Source organism: Tenebrio molitor, chromosome X, assembly GCF_963966145.1.
Source record: "Tenebrio molitor chromosome X, icTenMoli1.1, whole genome shotgun sequence".
NCBI lineage: Eukaryota > Metazoa > Arthropoda > Insecta > Coleoptera > Tenebrionidae > Tenebrio > Tenebrio molitor.
Genome location: NC_091055.1, coordinates 1,647,391 through 1,669,093, shown reverse-complemented (window position 1 = coordinate 1,669,093; position 21,703 = coordinate 1,647,391). Strand labels below are relative to the sequence as shown.

The window sequence follows — 21,703 nt, the reverse complement described above, 5'->3', positions numbered from 1 at the left end:
TCAGTACCTACTTAATGTTGTCTATAGATACAGGGTTATTCTAAATGATCGTAGTCGAAGTAGGCCATGCCCATGTTACTACATTTTTGCCGCTTTTATGTGAACTGTCAGTTTTGTCGCTGTTACTGTCATTTTTTAGGTGAAAAGTGCGGTGATGAGATTTTTATTTATTTTTGTTCAATTAACGATTGAATCCAGAAATATTGAGTTGTTTTGCAATCAATTTTAAAAATATTGAGTTGCTTTGCACCCAATTTAACTCCCGTGTGTGAACGGTGTGTACTCATTTATTCACATCATTTTGACGTTTTTTTATGTGGAGCGGCAATCATAAATTTTACATTCAGACTGTCACGCCTACTTCGACTACAATCATTTATAATAACCCTGTATTTGTCAATAGAACGCAATAATTATGAGAAAGTCGATAAAATAAGTGAAGATAATGTGTCATCTCTCTATTGTCGAATGTTTGAAGGAAATGGTTTTTCCAATAATTTTCCACGTATGTAATTTGTAATCTACGAGTTGTTTTGGGTGAAATACTGATAAAAATATCAGAAATAGAAGAACATTTAAAAGCAAAAAAACAATAGTTAAATTTGAATTATCGTAGAACAATTCTGCTGTTTACTCTAGCGGTCAAAGATAAAAGTAAAATACTACTGCTAATATTTCCCAACAGATGTCAGCACTTCACTAACAGTTTAAAAATGTCATGCGCGCTGTTCCAGCGCGGGTTCTGTTGCAATAGCTTGCGACGCCGCGTTACGAAATATTAGCAGAAATATCGATCACTAAAAACAATATGAAAAGTCTAATATCAAAAACCAGATTTTTAAAGTTAAGTAATAACATACCAGTGACGAATAGTGCCGTAAGAAAATTTATATCGACATTAAATCATTTACCAGTAAAAAATGTAAGTAATCGATTTTGAAATTATTTATTGAAACGAGTGCAATTTTAGGAACGTGTCCAACAATCGAAAGATGCGTCCAAAGTGCATAGGTAAGCATGCATTTGTATTGTTCTAATCATTGACGTCCGTATTATTTTATGATTTCATTTTGATTTTTTTTTCATTTTTCTTTCAGAAGAAAATATTCTTTTATCCACGATCTAAATTACATGCGTTAGTGAGTGTTTTTTTTTGTTTAAATATATTAATTAATGTAGTAAGGTGTTCATTAGCAAAAGTAATATTTTAGTGGTTCTACTGAGAGCAGAAATGAGGATGCTCTGTTCGAAATGTTCAAGAGCGAGGACACCGGCCTGCTTTCAATCGGAAAATTTCTTTCGGTATGTACCGAGAAAATGTAAATTTTTCGATAATTGTTGGTAACTGTAGGCGTTGAGAATCACAGGTCTTCGTAAAAGTGATCCTAGACTGAAGGAAATGATGGAAACACTTAAAAGAATACAAAAGGAATCGTCGGTCGACACACAGAAATTAAATTTGGAAACTTTTCGAAGGTATAAATTATAAATTAATAACGCAATCAAGGTTTAATACAATGTAAACAATGTGTTTGAGTAAAGTAGCATGAATTTTTTAGCATAGTATCGCCTAGTATCGGGTTGGTATCGCGTGCGTTCCGCCACCAATTTATAATCCCAGAATTCCAAGATTTCTGCAAGGAAATTGAGGAAATTTACTGGAAATGCAAGGACAACACCGACGGCAAAGTAACCAATTTCGGGTAAGCCCTTTGAAGTGGTGATCAGAGTTCTTGTTTTAGGTCGCTTCGTATATACCCCAGCTGAAGAGGATGAGTCCGAATTATTGGGGTGTTAGCGTGTGCACAATAGACGGTCAACGATTTTCAATCGGGGACGTCAACATCCCCTTCACAATACAATCTTGCAGCAAACCCCTCACTTACGGGATTGCGTTGAATCTGTTGGGATCTGAGATAGTCCACAAGTACGTGGGACAAGAACCGAGCGGTCGAAATTTCAACGAGCTTATCTTGGACCATAATAGTAAAACTAGAAATCTCGTCATTGTTAATCTTGTTTACGTATTGTAGTAACCTTTTAGAGAAACCGCACAATCCCATGATCAACGCTGGGGCAATTCTGGTCTGTGCCCTCCTCAAAACCGTAGCGGGCCCTGAAATGACCCTGGCCGAGAAATTTGACTACACTTTAAACTATTTTGTGGTAAGCGTTGTTGTCACAGTCGGGCTATAATTTAATTATGTCTCGACAAACAAACATCAAGTATCGAAATTTGATCAACAATTTAATTAATAGCTTGTGAAAACGTTGCATTTTGTTTAACACTTTACTAATCGAATTCAAATCTTCAGAGACTGGCGGGAGGGGAGGACTTGGCGTTCAACAATGCGGTTTTCTTGTCGGAAAGAGAACAAGCTGATCGGAATTACGCTCTGGGATTTTATATGAGGGAGCACAAGTGCTTCCCGGAGAAAACTAACTTCAAGGAATGTATGGACTTTTATTTTCAGGTACCTGGGAATTTTTTTTACGTGGGCTGTTTAAACTAAACTGTTTTTCAGTGTTGTTCGTTGGAAATGAATAGCGACACGCTGTCAGTAATCGGGGGTACATTAGCTAACGGGGGTATTTGTCCCTTGACTGAAGAAAAAGTTCTCAAGTCGGAGAATGTCCGCGATGTGCTGTCCTTGATGCACAGTTGTGGAATGTACGACTACTCTGGTAAATTTGCTTTTAAGGTTATGATCGCCGATATTTTGCAATGTCCGTTTCTTACTAAATTATCAAGCAGGTCGGTCTACCTGCAAAGTCTGGTGTGAGTGGGGCTTTACTAGTCGTGATTCCAAACGTCATGGGAATATGTCTTTGGTCCCCAGCTTTAGATTCATTAGGTAATAGCTGCAGAGGTGTACAATTTTGCGAGGTTCGTGATTAATTACAACGTCGACAACCCCTCACAAATTCTTTACAGGAGCTGGTGAAAAAATTCAATTTTCACCGCTACGATAATTTAATTCACGCCTCGGATAAATCTGATCCCAGGAAACATAAATTTGAAACGAAAGGGATGCACGTGGTCAACTTATTATTTTCGGCCGCTTCTGGAGATTTGCCGGGACTTCGACGGTAACCGCCACTCTATGTCATGAATTATTCACAGATACAAAATTACAGACACAAACTCTCGGGCATGGACATGACTTTAGCTGACTACGATGGTCGCACGGCTCTTCACCTGGCGGCCGCCGAGGGACATATCCACTGCGTCAATTTTCTCTTGCAGCAGTGTAATGTACCCCACGACGCCAGAGACAGATGGGGCAAGTCGCCTCTCGAAGAAGCGGTCACGTTTGGGCACTCTGCAGTCATTGAAATATTGCAAGACTGGGATGAGCGCAATCAGAGGATGTTGAAGGCCATGATCAAAGAAGGGAGTCCCATGTCAGGCTTTAACTGAACAATTTTTCGATTTCAGTAGCACACTATATCTTCATTAACGACTGATATTTCAGTGATTATCTCCAATTATCGTTGTTTGTCAGCAGTATTCGATGGATGTTTTGATATTTTGGCAATAATTCTCGTATTTTTGTTGTGTAAATGACAATAAAACTGTTTTTGTTTATTTGGTTGTATGTTTGAACACCTGATCCCCATAAACGTGGAAAGCACTGAACAGATTGCACATTTCCACCACTAGGTGCAATATATTAAATATGTATCAGCGGTCTCGCATGAAATTGGTTCTCGAGCACATTTCACAAAATTACTAATTTCGTATTCTGTTCGAGTTATCAAAATGCAAATCTAAAATAATTTTTTTAATTTGAGGCATCTGTTTCCTTCTGTTAATTAATTTATGCAAAAATCTACGCCGGCTTTTGTTTGAGTTTAATTCCGATTTTACGTAGAATCGAAAATCAAATTTGTTTTTTGCATTATTTAACGCTAATCAAACCGCAAAAGATATTAATAATTTCACGCGAACCCATGAAAAACTGGTAACGTGACAAGTTTCGATTATGTATTTTTATAGTGTAATGTGTCACAAGATTATCAACTGAGAAATAAATTCACTTTTTATTCCTACAATCCACGCACTACAAAGAAACATTAATATCTACTCCGTGTTCTATCCTAGTTTTATTTACAGATCTTTTTGCACCAGTACATTTTTGACAAAAAATTCTATTAACAAACTGTGTGGAAGTTTTGTCCTTTGTTTTTTGTTTTAAAGATACACAAGCACTTGTTTTGTTGTTGTTAATTGTCTTTAATTTATGGATTATGTATGCTATTCTGTTTGTTTGCGACGGTGTCAATCTTATAGGCAAACAAGGCCTATTAATTCTCTCCCAAACTGTAATTTTGTTTTTATTATCACATTTATAAAAATCATTCTCTTTTGTAAAATGTTTTATTTTTTGTGGTCAAATAAAAAGTATAAGAATTCAGCGAATACAACTGTTATTTTCTAATATTGTATTTTTATAATATCGCGACCTAAAAATACAAAAGGCAGTACCAATAATAATTTAAAAATTAAATTAAATGAAGGCTTGTTATACAGGATGTCTCAGCTAAGACTTTACAACCTAATATCTCGGTTATTTGCCAACGGATTTTTATGAAATTTAAAATACAGATATTTTAGATGGTGAAGATAACTGAATAAAATTACCTCAAGTTAAAAAATGTAATTTTAACACATGATTCCTTTATTGAAAATTAAGCGCAATTATTATTAAATTGTTAAACATTAAAAAAATAGGTGTCTACACAAACAATTAACTAAATCATTCGTCTGATTAAACGTAAAGATTAGATTTTGTTGTTAAAAATTTAATCTAAATTTTGAAGGAATTTGAGCAGTTACCTTGAAAATTGATGAAAAGTTGCCAAGCAACATTTTGTACACCCCTTAAAATCTGTCAAAAGTGGGCGCGCTTTATTAAAAAAATCAAATGTGTAAATTTATTGAAAATACTCTAAAAATAAACTACAATGGCAGAAAACTTCAATATTGTTGAAAAAGGAAACACTTTTTGCCCACGGAGAGTGTCGTAAGAACTTCAATGACTCAGTTCGTTTTCTCGTGGAACACTTTTCGAATGTAGACTTTACAAAATGTAAGGTTAAGAGAGTCGTCAATTTATTTGAAGACACAGGAAGCCTACGTGAACTAAATTACCTTGCTAAAATATCCCGATCGTGTTTAAGTCTTTTATGGAAGAATTAAAGCATCCAGTGTAATAAATTACGTCCGAATGTTGTCTTTAAATTTGTAAGTGTTTCTATGGTTAGAAAGATAAACGTCAAATATGTCACCTGCATTTGTGCGAAGAGGGGTGACCAAAATTCGGCGATAGTGTACGTTTGTTTCATACGCGTCTACGTTTTTGCATCTGCAGCCACAGTTTTTTTCTTTTTTCTTGCAAACCAGACGTCTTTCAAGGACGAGTTTCTCCTTACAACATTTTTTATTGACGATCAATTTTTTGATGTAAATCTTAAGTAATTCAAATAAGTCTTAGCTGAGAAACCCGTATTTTGTTGATCGATGGGAGCAATTTCCGATTTATGAAGAGTAAATCTTTTAATTATCACCTGATGATGTAGGCATAGTCATTACAGCTCGTATTGAATATTTGCAGTGTTGTAGAATACACTAATATTGCACAAGACATGACTTACACAACGTCATTTTTGACAGCATACGTAAAAGTAAAATGATTAATTTGAGATTCCTGTTACGTTACTGTTTATTTAATGACTCTACTGATAAGAATGAAGTTTGTCTCAAACTCAAAGTATAAAGGATACATGTCGCAACGTTTTTGAGAGTACAACCGGTTAAAGATTTATAATCTCCATAAATTGTAAGATAAAAGATTTCATTTTAGATTTGATTTTGGCGTCTGATAACGTGTTTGTTTTGTTAATAATTAACACTCTTTAAATAATCCAGATTTGTTGTATAATCAGTTAAATGCGTCACAAATGAAAATTATAATTGAAGAGTAAACAGAAAATATTGATTTTATTTATTTAAACACAACAATGTTGACATTATAAAGAAATGAATTAAAATACAGACTCTAATTTATAGATTTGTTTGTTTTTTATTTGGATTGGAACATTAATAAAATTAGAATCTGTTGCAGGGGTTGTTTCTGACAGGTAGCGGTAGCTAACAAATTTAATTAAAAAAATTGACGTATAATTTGAATTGCAATACAAAATATCACAAATTCTTGGAGAATACGTTTTTAGGAAAAATGAACGTAATAGCTGGTGACACCAATTTCATTGACGAAGCTGGTCGATATAGGGAGTGCGAGGGGTGTAGTAAATTGCAGTTTACAAGATAGATAGTTGTATAGATATAAAATAAATTATGTTTAAGTTACAGTGAAGTATTTTATAAAAGGTGTCTTACATGATTACTGATAGGCCTAGAAGTCCGGTGGGAAATTTCCCGTTTTCCCAATGGGCCACTTTCCTCAGACTTAATAAATCTAACTTCCTACAAGACTTCTTCCTTAAGTTATATTTTATTAAAAGAATGTGCTTTTAACTGTTATTTTACACGACTGTTGTTCAATTCTGACAGAAAAATAAACGCGAGGAGTGTGTGTTACAATTTGGAAGAATACGGAATAAATAATGTTATTTCAACAGAAAACAAAAGGTAATAAAGTCGGCGCTTTTCATAAAAATATTTTGAATACCTACTACAAATAAATATTAAAATCTGGAGCCACGAATTCCCCAAGTTGATTTAATTTAATTTATCGTTTATGTCATCTCTTTGTCTTTAGAGTAAATCAACAGAATGGTTTAATGTAGAAATGAAAATTCTTTCCAAGAGACAATACAGGGTGTTTCTGAAATACGTGTGTTAATTTTAACTGGTAATAGAACTCGTCAAAAGGAACAACTTTTCTATCTACCATTTTGCCGAAAAACGATGTTTAACTCCCAAAAAAAATTGGAGAGATTTTTCACTAAAATAGCCACTAAATACTGCAATGGCTAATTGAGATCGGCGCTAATATGAAAAGAACGTCCAGAAAACGTGTTTTAACACTGAAATCGAAATTCAAACAAATCTACACGTATAGCAATAAATCCACTTCGTAAGAATCTGGTTGTTTCACGTTTTTAGGTAGCTCAGTTTTGGAGATATGAACGGTTTTAGGAAAATCTTTCCTACTTTTTTAAGCCATTACGCAACGTTTTACGCGAAAAGTTGTTCCTTTTGATGAGTTCTATTACCAGTTAAAATTAACGCACTTATTTCAGAAACACCCTGTATATTTCAATTACAACCAAAAGCACTAAGCAGACAATATTTGAAAAAAGTGGTGTGTGCCTCACCCACATAAGCGCACGGTTGAAGTGAAATTTCTATTGATTTCAAAAACGATCATATGTAATTGAAAATTTACGATTACATATTTTGAATACTCTCACGATTTTGCCGCTTTCTCACGAGCCACCGCTGGCCTCACGCATGCGCTGCTTACTTCCGTTTCATGTTTGATTTCCGTCAAGGTTATTCGGATTCATTTGCCTCGCTAAAGAAGTTTCACCTCAAAAAATACAGTCACATAATTGCTAATGCAATTATTCCCATTACATAATATTGATTTATCAATTAATTATATAATTTAATGAGCATTTTACCATTATTACACTTACAAATCAGTTATAAATAAGTATATTAATTTTAACCGGTAATAGAACTCGTTACTAAAAACAATATATTTAAATACTTATATATTGTTTTCCTAAACTTTGAAGATATCTAATTAAAATTGTTGAAAGATTTGGCACCAATTTCGTTACCCGCCTATGGAGATTATTTGCTTCGCCGATGCTGACAAGCGAAGAAGAAAAAACAAATGCAAGAAAACTTTCACTTGTTTTTTGCTAACTTATGCAAAGCGGCTAACTGCTTCGCCCGTTACTGTGACCTATAATGACAAGGGTGGAAGAGAAAAAAAAGAATCATTTGGTAGATATTAAATGAAAACAATTTTAATAATAAATATTTTAAACTGACGTAAGATGACAAAGTGTCTCCTAAAATTAGTGTACTTATTAATCCCAAAAAATTCTCCTGAAGTAATGACTGAGTAATCACTAATCGTTACACGAAGTGTTCAAAGTAACCGCCGTTATTGTCAATACAATAATGAAGGCACCGATGAAATGATTCTTCCACTCTTTCCAACATACCTCTGTTATTGCAAATTGTTGTGGCAACATTTCCTACCTGTCCTTCAAGAAGAAGTCGCACGGAAATTCTCTGGGCTCGAGGAGCACTCCCGCACGATTCACTACACGCCAACACAACACCTATGTATTCACTATTCGAAACTAAACGCGCCATTTTCACAAAATTTTAGCTTAAATCACAGAATCAACACCTAAACACCTGCCTTTTGTGGTCGGATAAAACTAACTGAAAATGTAAGCATCGTGTCTACCTCGGCCGCGCAGCGCGAAAACTTTATTGTAAAAACACAATGTTTTGCGCCGATTTTACAAAAACTATTATGTCATGGTCACTGTCATTGTGGGGGGTATTACATGTATTACAAAACCAATTTTTTTTCTCCTTACATAATTAGGTTCTGACGCAACCACTAATACGGTAAGTTTCGAAAAATGTATGACCAAGAGCGGCTGTGAAAAACAAAAGCATCGAAAACTTGTGGCGCAGCTTTAGATTATTTATATTAGGTTAAGATTCACATAACCTAACTTTGAATTTGACAATAATGACATTTACGGCAGAATTATTCAGTTACGTCATACGTTTTCAATATTTTGTTTTTCGCAACCGCTTGATCACACATTTTTTGAAACAAATGCTACAAAAAACCTGTATTCTACTAAAAAAACGGCTATTTTTAATACTAACTATTAAAATTATCTACTGGTAACTTGCATGAGTGAAAATGGCGAAGAATTTTAATTAATAATTTTTATCAGTCTACGTAGCAGGATAATTTAAAAACCGTGGATGTGACGATTTATTTATGTGGAGGGGTAAATGTTAAATGACACGTAAAGTTTATGCCCTGAAGGAATGAATATTTGAATTTTGAGAAGTTAAGAAAAAATTGAGTGAAACAAGGAAAAAGCACAACGGTCTAGAAATGAAAAAGTGTAATTTATGCACGTTCTTTGTTTTGCGCTGTTCGTTTGGAATCTGTGTGAAGAAAATTAGAATTAAAAATGAATATGGGTATGGACGACGGATATAGATTTATTCGATTCGGGGTATCTGGAATGAGGCATGTATTTAAGGGAATTATAAAAATAAAAACAAACTGGGGCGAAGGGAATAAAACGGATAGGAAGTGATAACGAAAGCGTTGGATCTGAACGTAATTGCTCGACTGAAACCCCAAGCTGGAATTTACTTTTTACCACTCAATATTATATTAATCGTTTCTGGCATTCCACGGTAATCTCAATTTATCCCCTCACTGGTCTGAAAAATGATTACTTATCATAGAAAATCTGCACTGTTCGATAATGCAGTTTCAACATAAATACTAAATAAAATAATGGCGGCTTAAGAAATCTTTGAAGTATTATGATATGAATTATTCAGCATATTGCACGGCGAAAATTCGCTCCGCTTTTATTAAACTTCGTCACAACTTCTTCTTTTAGATGTGTGGATTATTATGTAATAAGTTCAGCTGCTCCTAAAATAGAACTAAATTAACAGATACGTATATTGTCTCTCAAGATTTTAAAATTTCCTTTTAAATTGCCAATTTATCACAACGAAATCTGTTTAATTAAATTTCACTACACCGTTTTTAGGGTTCACGCATCAAACTCTTTTTATTCACCCACTGCTGACTTTCTTTTGCACATTTTTACATTTGCATTTATTTCTCCGAAGCGCTGATTACTTATTGTAACAATTTCTCCCTCTTAGTTATTTCTTTTATGCTGAAACTGACATTACTCGATAAAATTGATTATTAAAACAATGCTGTTGCCGTACGAGCCAGAAACACATTCCTAATATAAGAATTCCTTTAAAAACAATTTATTTTGTAACTGAAGATTATTGGAAACGCATTATTATAATACACACCATACTGCTGCTTTCTTGTAAGAATTTTAATGAAGGACACACATACAAATGCTCTTTTAGCCCCAAGACGAAATTTATCGTCCAAATTTATGTGATTAACTGCAATAAAAAAGTTATTTACCCTTTTAAACGTGATGTAAGCACTTTTTCGACTTGATCCCACGGAGATTGGGAAAGGGACCTATTTTTTGATTTGCAGCTACAAATTCCGGGATTATTAAACAATAAAAACGATAAATAAAATCAATCACCACAAGTAATAATAGATGGTCGAAACTTTGTAAATATGTACTGTGCAGTTGCTTGTCTCATCAGTAGATAAATGTATACAGGGTGTTATTGAAATGCGTGACCAAATTTTAACCACGAGCTACTGGCTTCATGTAGAACTCGAAAAAAATATTAAATTAAAAAAAAGTCTATGTCAAAAAATAAAATGACATTTATTTTTTGAGCTACAATTCTTTTTAATTGCTTGTAGTCTTCTAGGTTGTTCCACAACCTCGTAGGTAAAATTTCGGCACATTTTAAAAATACACCGTGTATATCATATTTTATAAAATGTACGTCAATGCGAAGTAACCTCTAGGAAATATGCTTTAAAACAAGGAAACCGCATTGGTGTACGTTTTATAAAATATGATATAAGTACGATTGTACCTCAAAAATTAAATGTCAATTTATTTTTTGACATAGAATTTTTGAAATATTTTTTCCGAGTTCTACATGAACCCAGTAGCTTGTGATTAAAATTTGGTTACGCATTTCAAAAACACTCTGTATATAAATTATTCGACTTTACGTAGCTCTGTTCGCAGTGCCAATTATTATTAAATTAGTGTTAATTCTGTGAGTATTATTTATTTGTAATTAAACAATTACAAAATATTAAACATACTTTGCCTTTTTAATCGCACCATCTTATCGGCTTCTTTAGTCGGAGCTTTTATTACCGCAGGCGGCTGTAAGATACAGTTATTGGCTTATTTTTGCCGGTAAACTTCCCACTGTAAACGGTTCTGATTTTAGCAACTTTACTGATTTTATTGATGTTTTAGGTGTTTAGGTGTTTCGGGTTTTTTGTGGTAAATGTTTCGCTAATATGTATTTAGTATGGTAATCAATGTCTTGCAGTGGAATTTCTGTTAAACCAAGACCTCTGCATTTATTTAAAAATTTGTCGAGGTTTGTCTCGAGTATAAACCATGAAGTCGAAAATTCGGAATGGGAATAGTTTGCTTTCAATTTACGAAAAAAATTGAGTTTGAGAATCCGTTGAATCTCGTTTTCAAAATCATTTTTGATGTAGATTTTTGCATATACATATCTATATTTAATAAAAAAAAATTTCGATACTTATAACAGCTGATATAACATAAATAAATGATGATATTACTGAGAAAAATTCTAATTTACCGTCGAAACGTGAAGAGTCTTACGGGTAAGTTACGTGAATTTAATAACACAGTTGCTGCTGGTAATTTTGACTTCTATATCATCATAGAAACCTGGGTGAATCCCTTCATTACTGATTTGTAAATATTTGGTCATGATTTTCATATTCACGGAGCAGATAGAAATTATTTATTACTTGACTGAACAACGAGAGGTAACATATTCGTAGCTTCTGTATGAGAATTCAACGTAGAGAAAATAGATATAGACGGTCCAAACAAAATAACATTTGATGATACTTGACAGGGGTGAACTTTTCTATCTATTACTGTCATTTTTCCGTGTTTGCTGCAGTTGTATCTTTGTATCTCATATTACATATTATCGTATTAAGTTACAAAACTCTATTTGAGACCTTAAGTTGATCACAATATTGGGATTATTCTCAGAAAATTCCTAGCAACACACAATTGATTACAGCATTTCTAATAAATCATACAATTCTGAAATATTTAGGTACTCATCATCGAAGATAAAGTTCATATAACGCTAAAAACTCCTAAAATAATGTTTGAGTTTTATTTTTAAAATTTCTTCTATTATAGTAAGTTATTATATGTATTATTTATTTTTATTACACCAATGCTCCAAAAGTAGATCTACAATTGCAATTTGAATTTATGAATTCAAAGAAATAGGATGGTGTGATTTTTCTGAAGCATTTGATAAATTAAATTATTACTCAGTGCTGTAAGACAAATGGAATACATTTACAACTTAACTACTTTAATACCAAATAAGTATTATTTAATTATTTATATGTAAATTACATATTAAAAATGTTACTAGATGCGAAACAATCAAAGATCTTTTTACTATTTGCCGTAGGATTTTAAAAATTTTGCAAATTTGAACGTTTTGTATTTTTTTTTATTTATACAGGGTGTAACAGAAAAAAGTGCATTTATTTTAATTGGTAATAGTATTCATCAATTACAACAACTTTTCTAAATATTGTTTCTTGGAATTTGCAAAATTTAATTGCCATTTGTCCCCCCTTTATTTTGACGTGCCGTTCACGATGAATGCGATTGTATAGATCTGAAAATTTTTTAAACAGGAATCGTAAAAACTGAATGTTTTTATTCCCTTCGTATTGCATTTGATGAATAAAATGGTTTCACTTTAGTTTGTTTTTTTATTATTGCTGTTTGTTTCTGTATTATATGTAGTTAGATTAAAATCGTTCCATAGGCGGGTAACGAAAAAAAATATTTAGAAAAGTTGTTGTAGTAGATGAGTCCTATTACCAGTTAAAATAAATGCATTTTTTTCTGTTACACCCTGTATTGGGGGTACTTTTGACATTTTTATGTAAGTTCCATTTATATATTCTTTATTAATTTTTTTCTCTAATTGTTTTTTGTTGTTTTTTACCCGTACAAAAAACTATTTGTTTGTTTACATATTTACTTAATATACAGGGTGAAATCGAAATACATCAGAATATTAAAACCCTAGGATCTTCAGACGTACAATGCAGAAAAGTTGAGTACGCCACTGGTATCACGTTTTTTTATTCATCATAGTAAATGAAATTTTGTATAAATGATACAAGCACGATTTAGTATATGAGTGACTGAATAAATCTCATCAATTGTTATAGAAGTTGTTTTTAAAATTTTTTGATATACTGTGAAATGATTTGTTATTTATTTATTTACATTTTTGGAATTTTTAATCCTTTCCCCGGCACAAATTGAATTATCGAGAATCTTTTGTTCAATCGCTATTTGAAAACATTCTCGGGTTTGGAACATCAGTTCGAAATGCGCAAACAGACTTTGAAGTTGTAAAATATACATTGCATTTGCATTCGTTTATTTAACGTCGACCTATTTTCACAACTATGGTCAATCGCTTGCAGCGAGCGACACTCTATTTTGTTAAACCTTCAGGATCTTTGATACAGCAAACGTTTAAATGGTAACTTCGTAAAAGAATACTACCCCTCTTAGCATTAACGTTGTAGATAGTGGTGTAGCCTTGCGCCGACACTTCTCCGCCCCCACGGGAAGGGTGTTTCACATTGCCATGTAAAATGTAGTGTGTATTTTGTTTTTAAACGACTTCATTAGTATGCTAGCCACATGGACATACCTAATTACCGTTGGACGACGAATATGTGGATACCTTTTTGGGAACTAATTAATGACAATGTAATTGGTTATAAAAAATTTAAAACTAAATTTGTAACGACGTTTTTCTTTATTTTATCGCCGTACAATTTTGTACAAGTAGAGTTAGCTGTTCGATACATATTTATTTTTGACAATGCTTTCTTTATTCCCTCTCACGTAATTTTCATGCACCTATTGCTTTATCAGCTGCAAACTTTCTGAGTGTTCTCTTTTTTGAATAGCTTAATTGTCAAAATCGAGCATAATAATTAAACCGATATTAATCACCCCTTGTACCACATCTCGACATTTTTTTGTGGGTAAAGGATTATTGTTTTCAGTTCCACATATATTTGTTTTATGAAATTGCTATTGTTCGCATATTCAAATGAATTCTATTGTAAGTGAATATAATCGTTTATTTATATGGCGCCAAAAATTTATTAGCCATGACGGGCATTCTAACTTCCGCCATAAAAAGTGTGTGGAACAGGAGAGAAAAGTGCGCTTGATGTATTTCATGCATTTGTCACAATAATAACAATGTACAAGTACTTGAATAGTTTACAGTTGTGGGGCATTGTAACGCAAACACGAGAATTTAAGAGACCTGGAACAAGTTGCTCGTTTACATTTTTTTTTATTCTTCTCTGGTTAAAAATTGGAAATGAAAACAAGACATGATCTGGTTTGACTTGCTCAATTTTAGAGTCTACAAAAGGCGAAGAAATATTTTTTATTTTCCTTCTCCTCTTCCGGTGCGATCCTTATCCAAATTTCTATCCCAGAAACTAGGGAATTAATTTTTTTTCCGGAACAAATTGCACAAATTGTCTATGCATTGAATGCTTATTTGTATAGAATTCCGCTACGACATGCCCGATAATTTGCAACGCTTGTTTTGATTTGTTTTCTTTTTGATCACTTTGTATGTCCAGGAATGAAATTAAAACACATTGAAATGTTTCAATATCCTTTTTGTTTAACGATTTACACAAAATAAAAAAATTGATTCATACACTTTCTTCCGGAAAATTGTCTGATATTGCTAATTTGTAAATTGCAAAATGTAAATGAACTGGAAAAGCATTTGATGAAATATTGTAATAACTTCGTTAGTTCAGCAGAATTTCTTTTTTTTTGGAACCAGTATCTTTTTCTCTTATACGTGAAAATGGTGGGGATATACATTTATGAAAATATTTTAATCTCTGTTATGAGAACATATACAGGGTGATTCGAAACGAACGCTCCAACTACTAGCAGTTGTACAGAATAGAGTAAGAAGAACATACAAAAATTGAAAAATTTGTTTTCTAAGCTTCAGTTCAAACTTACAGGGTGTTAAAGTTAAAATTTTAACCAAAAATGTTCTTGAATTTTTTTTTTTGTTCCAATTTTGTATTTTAGACAGAGTATTCATTCAATTGCAATAACATTCACTAATTAAATTATTTTTCTTTTAGTCCATTTGATTTTTTAAATTCCGAAATTTAAAATTTTTGTTAGGTACACAATTTTTTATTAAATCTTAGTCAATTAATCATGTGCTTTTAAATGTCAAGAAAAGAAATAAAAATCTGGAAGAATAATAAAAAACAAAAAAGCACCAGGAGAGTATTTGTATTATTTTTTTCACGTTCCTTTAACTCTACTTTATACGATTAGAAGTAGTTGGTGCGGTCGTTTTGATACACCCTGTATATAATTCCCGTGAAAGCGATTGTATATCTGACATTACACAGAAAAACTAACAATTAAAAAATTGTCAAAGTGAAATTATTTTCCTAATAAAACTGTGATTTTTGTTTTTATTGTTGTATTACCAATAATTGGTTTTTAAAATTTGTGTAGTTTAAATGATAAAAAAAGTATTGCATGTTAATGGGGCGTGTGTCAGTCACGATAAATAATTACAAAATGGTAGATTTTTCAATGCAATACATGACGAAAAATGTTGTAAATCTTAAAAAATTGCTCTATTACATAGTTCCGCAATCAAGTGAATTGCTTATTACCTTCGAAAGCACAGTAATTGTAGCGTAATGTGGTGGTTTCAATTTTATGTAGGTATATGGAGTAGAGGAACTGTTTATGTGGTTGGGTATCATCCTGACAAGCGCAACGCAGGATAGATCAGACATCCTGAACAGGATGCGTCCCGATGCTTCAGTAGCAACTCGAGCGTCGCGGGTGAAACACTTCGTGCAGAGTCTCCTTCAGGGCGCGTTCCACGTGGTAAGTTATCCTTCCCGCTGTTGACACAAAACTGTACCAGTTACTCGAAAAATCGAAAAAGTAGGGATTTCTATAATTTTTTTCTTGGAAAAATGTCACATCGTACAAATATAAATAAAGAATTTAGAAAAGAAATGTTTCATTTTGAAAACGACAGGTTTGGACATGTTTTCCAGTATAAATGAATTTGGTACGAAAACGTGCTCCTGTTCGCGTTTTTCGAAGAGTTGGTCTCTACCGATTGAATTTTGTTGATGATTATTTCGTCATCACGCGTACTCATCAATTCATCAATTAACATCGTAATATTACCTGAAACTCCACTGATATCGTCGTTTTGTAACATCGAAAGTCGAGCCAAACTAATACTAATTAATTACGGTGGTGTCAATTTAATTCTCGAATATCAGAACAATAGCGAACAAAGTAATAATGAAGTTATACAGGTGTGTGCTCCCTTGAAAGGAGAACTATTCCACTCTATTGTCTTAATTGCACCAATTGAAATGCGCTATTTATAATTTTTGTTCCGCGTTTTTCGATACCAAACACGATTTTAATCACTGCGGCCCCCGTTCCATATATCAGAGAGAATTACGTTGATGTATGACTATTCCAAATAATATTTCAAGCTTACGATTTCGTATTGCTGACAACACTGTGTTAAACTCAAATAAACGATATAATACAACGCTTCTGATATTGCTATTTTGTGTTTTGTTAGTTTCACGAATAGGATAAAAGTCGCGTTCTTGGGGGCTTCCAGTTATAAAGTTTCTATTACACTCGCCGAAAATATCTAGTTTTATGGTGGAAGCTCCGGGTATAATTATTTTATAGCGATGTAACAACTTTTTTGGTGCGCTATTGTAAGGAGATAAATTTCGTGATAAGCTTTAATAAAGTGTGCGAGCGACTAAGGAAATAATATTTTATAACGTGACCTCTTGGTTTTTATGTCCGCATAATCGCCGTTTTCATTAAACAAAGAATACTCAGACCTGTTAACATCGCTATTATTTTTGAGACAACGAATTAATAACGATCGTTAAAATTAAACTAATAGTTATTTGTCAAACTAGAGAGGAAAGTGGTTCTTTTTTCCACTCGAGCTCGAAGTTTGACTCACGAGCGCGAGCGTAGCGAGTGATGCATTTGAGCGAGAGTGAAAAAAAACTTTCCTCTCGTGTTGGACACAACATTTTTTCTACATGTAGTAAATTTTAATTTTTTCCTCTTTTTCGTTTCATGAATATGGAGTATACTTCATAGTGTTGAAGATTTTATTTTCATTGACAATTCTGTCAAATACGCTTGCGAGAATACTCTCAACTGATGAACACTTTACCTCACGATGACGGATGACGCGGACGGCGGATATAGTGCAGGTTAACAATTTAACAGTGTTGCCAATGTGCTCTGAATACATTTACAAATTATAAAAATAATGTACAATAAGACAATCACAAAACATAATTGCTTCTATATGTTAATAAGTATTGGACAACTAAATACATTTTTTTAACAAAATTATTTATTTTTTGTGAAACAACATTCAATTGCAGCACTGCAATTTTTTCCTCTCTAGTGAGGAAAAACCAACTTTCCTCAGTATTTTGCGAGCAGAAAGTTGAGCTTTCTGCGTATGTCGTAAAAAAATATATTTCTCAATTCCTTTACATCATGGCAAATGATACAAAAATGACACAAATACACACACACAGGATGTAAAAAAGTACGAATACAAATATTTAATGCTGAAGTTTTAAAAAGTATAAAACTGTCCCTGGAAAATACGAAAGTAAAAATGATAGCGTTCGCATTTTTCTCTTTATTTTTTCAACTTTGAGCACATGATACAATTTAAGTCCAGAAAAGTCTTTAATTTCTAGCAAATATGAGGGATACTGAAATGGTGGAATAAATTTAAAGGTTATTTTGGCGTAAAATTAATATCAACTGGAGCAAGTTGAAATTTAACTTTCTACAGGGTTATTCACGTAAGATGACGAGCCTGACTAACTAAAAATGCAACCCAAAATACAATTTATAAAGCAATCTCGATCCCTATTACATTATCATAATGCACATAAAACATAGATAGCTTTTATAGTATAAGGAGAAAGTTCGAATAAAGTAAAAATAGAAACTTAAGAATCAAACATTTCTATTATTTATCTATTTTGTTAGTTTTGTGGAATGCGCAGTCAAGTTTGGGGAAAATAATAATTCATAATTATACCTTATACAGGGTGTTCCTGAAATGCACGGCAAAATTTTAACCACGATCTACTGGCTTTATGTAGAACTCGGAAAAAATATTTAAAAAATTCTGTGTGAAAAAATAAAATGACATTTAATTTTTGAGGGACAGTTTTTTTTTATTGCTTTTAGTTTTCTACGTTGTCCCACAACCTCGTAGGTAAAATTTCGGCACATTTTAAAAATACACCGTGTGTATCATATTTTTTCATAAAATGTGCCGACATTTTACCTACAAGGTTGTGAGATAACGTAGAAGACTAAAAGCAACTAAAAAAACTGTACCTCAAAAATTAAATGTCATTTAATTTTTTGACATAGAATTTTTTAAATATTTTTTCCGAGTTCTACATGAAGCCAGTACCTCGTGGTTAAGATTTTGCCGTGCATTTCAGGGACACCTGTAATTTTGTTGTGACTTAAAACTTATATCGACGACAATTATCATTTACTTTTTTTTTAAGTGCAGACTTTAATATAAAGACGATTCTCTAAAGTTTACAGATTTATTACGCCAACTTTGTCTCAGTTAAGAATAATATGCATTAAATTTGAAATTCTAGAAGACACAAGGTTCAAGTGATTTATCTCATTGTATCAGCGGTCCGCTACATTGCCTTGTTAAATTAATTCAGTTAAATAATTAATATTTACAACATTTGATAAATTACTAAAAAGAATTCTTATTTAATATTTCACATATATTTCACTGTGACTTTTGTGCCTCACTAAATAAAAAAATGTGAGTGCTCGTTAAATTTTGTGTCCAGCCGGGGAATAATACTGAAATATTATTTAATTTGAGTCAAGAAACTTGCCTAATTAAACATTAATATCTGTCGGGTCGAACTGGCAATTTTTAGGGCTTCGTATTAAGGAACATCTGTGTCTGTTGGATCTGACAGATGTAAAATCCGAACCTAGAAAATCTCTCAAAATTAAGTCACGTCAGAGCACTATTAAATATGAGTTATATAATGAACGTCTCGCTTTGTTTATTTTCTATCCCTATATTGAACTCAAAGTGTGATATTTTTTCATAGTTTTATGCTTCAGTAAATAGTGCAATTCATACACATTGCATATTCGTTTTGATCCAGAACTGACGAACTTCAAAATTAATAAAAAGGTTCCAAATCAAACAAAGCATTGTGATAATACACCGATTGAACCAAACACGAAATTCCTGAGATATAGAGCATCCTATTTTTTCCCTTTAATGTTTATTCGAAGCTTTAATACCAAACATGAATATAAATTCAAATAAATATGATATGTGGTGTATGCGTCGGCCAGAATTTATTCCCATTCTGCATTAAAACCGTCGCTTCAGTTCTATGTTTTAATTAGAAAACAAATTTTGACTTTTGATAATTTTAATTAGAAACACGTAGAGGTGGTAGCTTAATCTTACTAATGTAATTTGTCTAAGTGGGAAGGTAATGACCTAAATTACGAAGGATTAAATTAGAGTTAGTGTTTTTCTACAAAGAGTGAATTTTTTATCTGACAGACGTCGCCCTTCGGACTGTTGGGTTTCATAAAACCATGATGTGCTAGCTGGGATGATAACGATAAAGAAATTTGTTACAGTTGTAAGAACAAGTGTAGTTCTGGAAATTTTCAAATTCATTTCTTGGGAGTTGTATCGAATCGAATAAAATTTATTTTACGTTATTGATTTGTACTTCTTGTTTAAAAATTGATGTTTACCTGACATGGTAACAAGGGTAGACATTCTTGTTTTTTCTTTTTTACTATCAATAGTGGAATTAGCGACACAAGTGTACTCTCAAATATTAATTATCGATTAAAACAAAGAAAAAGCTTTGGTTCAAAAACTTTTCAATTATTATTTTACTTCATCTTTATAAATGTAATTGAAATATGTGGTAAAAAAATATTTTCTTTTAGCATATTCACACATACAGGGTGTAACAAAAATAGGTGCATTAATTTTAACTGGTAATAGAACTCGTCAAAAGGAACAACTATTCTCTCTACCATTTTGCCGAAAAACGATGTTTAATTCCAAAAAAAAATTGGAGAGATTTTTCACTAAAATAGCTCTACGCCACTAAATACTGCAATGGCTAATTGAGATCGGCGCTAATACGAAAGAAACGTACATTTTCATCCAGAAAAAGTGTTTTAACGCCGAAATCGAAATTCAAACAAATCTACCCGTATATCAAAAAATCCCCTTCGTAAGAATCTGGTTGTTTCACGTTTTTAGGTAGTTTTGGAGATATGAACGGTTTTAGGAAAATTTTTCCTACTTTTTTAAGCCATTACGCAACGTTTTTCGCCAAAATGGCAGAGAGAAAAGTTGTTCCTTTTGATGAGTTCTATTACCAGTTAACATTAATGCACTTATTTCTGTTACACCCTGTATTTATATCTTGGAAATTAATTGTAAAATGAACAAACTGCGATCAAAATTTTTGCGATAAAACAAAAAGAAAACAAACCGATAAAGAAGTGACAGTACCTCGACAGTACCTCTAATTGTTAGATTTTCAAGAAACTGCTGTATTTATATTTTTAGAACAATGGAATTTGACATTTTAGCTTCACAGACAATGAAAGAATATACACTTCTGGACAAAATTAAGGGACCACCGGTAAAAATAAAAATTACTTTATGAAAATGTCATTGATCTTAATAAAATTCACACACGTCATGGTTATACAGTGCCTTCAAATTAATTCGGAATTGGTCTGTGATTTCTATATTTTGTCTATTAATGGTTGGTTGACTGTTCAGCACTGACAGTTTTCAACAGTTTTATGTCACGATCAGAATAAACACGTGTACTGTGCTGTCCAAGGTCATTGCTGTGCTGTCTAAAAAATGCATGTTGCCAACTTCATAATAAAATCCCAGCCTAAACTAATTCCGAATTTATTTGAAGGCACGGTACTTAATTCATTATAAATGTGCTTAGGCGGCTATGGAAAGCTGATTGTAGTTTGGTAACCCTGGCTAAAGACCAGCATCTAGTGTTTTGTTTTGTTATGGTTGCCAACCATGTTGTTCAGTCTGAAAATATACGATGTACGAGTACAACAATTAATTTGTATTTTCAGTGGAATTTATCAACAATAAACAAGTTTTGACCAAAAGCGTATCAAGGTTAGAATTAATGTCTTCATAAATATCAAATGAAATTTTTATTCTGACAAAAAAAAAGAAAAGCTTCCCTGAATGTTTGAAATCTTTTAAATGTAACATTTTAAAAGGGGCTACAAATGCAACACACTAATCTGAGCTTCTTAAATGTGTAATTTCCTGGTGGCGAGTGTTTTACAAAGATGATTTATATTTTCATTATTTCAATTGTTTGGTAGCATTTGGCCTAGGAATTATGTTTGCATTTATAATAGTTCCAAATATGCACACAACGTCCACTTGGAAATTGAACATTTTCTAGTGACTACAATTCAGTCAGAGATGACAGCAAATTTGCTGCATAAATCTCAAGACAGATGCAACTAACTGAATGCAAAGGGCACGTTTAATATATTCTCGTCA

The 21,703-nt window shown here is 32.6% G+C and overlaps 2 protein-coding genes across 6 annotated transcripts in view; both read left to right on the top strand.

The window, feature by feature from the left end:
* The first annotated feature begins 716 nt into the window (after positions 1–716).
* GLS (glutaminase) lies at positions 717–3,589 on the top strand. Of its 4 annotated transcripts, none has more exons than XM_069060678.1 (13): positions 717–913; positions 971–1,011; positions 1,098–1,139; positions 1,212–1,302; positions 1,352–1,476; positions 1,560–1,689; positions 1,743–1,986; positions 2,045–2,166; positions 2,316–2,474; positions 2,526–2,702; positions 2,756–2,887; positions 2,936–3,090; positions 3,139–3,589. In XM_069060678.1, exons 1-13 carry the CDS (start codon positions 809–811, stop codon positions 3,419–3,421), a joined length of 1,806 nt encoding a protein of 601 aa, XP_068916779.1. In that variant the 5' UTR covers positions 717–808; the 3' UTR covers positions 3,422–3,589. The 4 variants fall into 4 exon arrangements, with proteins under 4 accessions (XP_068916779.1, XP_068916781.1, XP_068916778.1 ...); XM_069060677.1 differs by having other exon boundaries at positions 718–922; XM_069060680.1 differs by lacking the exon at positions 1,098–1,139.
* A 12,198-nt stretch (positions 3,590–15,787) lies between these two features.
* Positions 15,788–21,703, top strand: part of Dscam3 (Down syndrome cell adhesion molecule 3) — a 118,032-nt gene continuing 112,116 nt past the window's right edge. For both annotated transcript variants that reach the window (XM_069060482.1, XM_069060483.1), the window contains exon 1: positions 15,788–15,906. The gene's annotated coding sequence lies outside the window, so the exon portion shown is untranslated. The remainder of the gene's footprint in view (positions 15,907–21,703) is intronic.

Excerpts from the sequence above, each read along its gene's own strand:
- GLS (XM_069060677.1), top strand. The coding sequence starts at position 809 with ATGAAAAGTCTAATATCAAAAACCAGATTTTTAAAGTTAAGTAATAAC. Across the intron at positions 923-970 it reads ATCATTTACCAGTAAAAAAT|GAACGTGTCCAACAATCGAA; the intron begins GTAAGTAATCGA and ends GTGCAATTTTAG. Across the intron at positions 1,303-1,351 it reads CAATCGGAAAATTTCTTTCG|GCGTTGAGAATCACAGGTCT; the intron begins GTATGTACCGAG and ends TGGTAACTGTAG.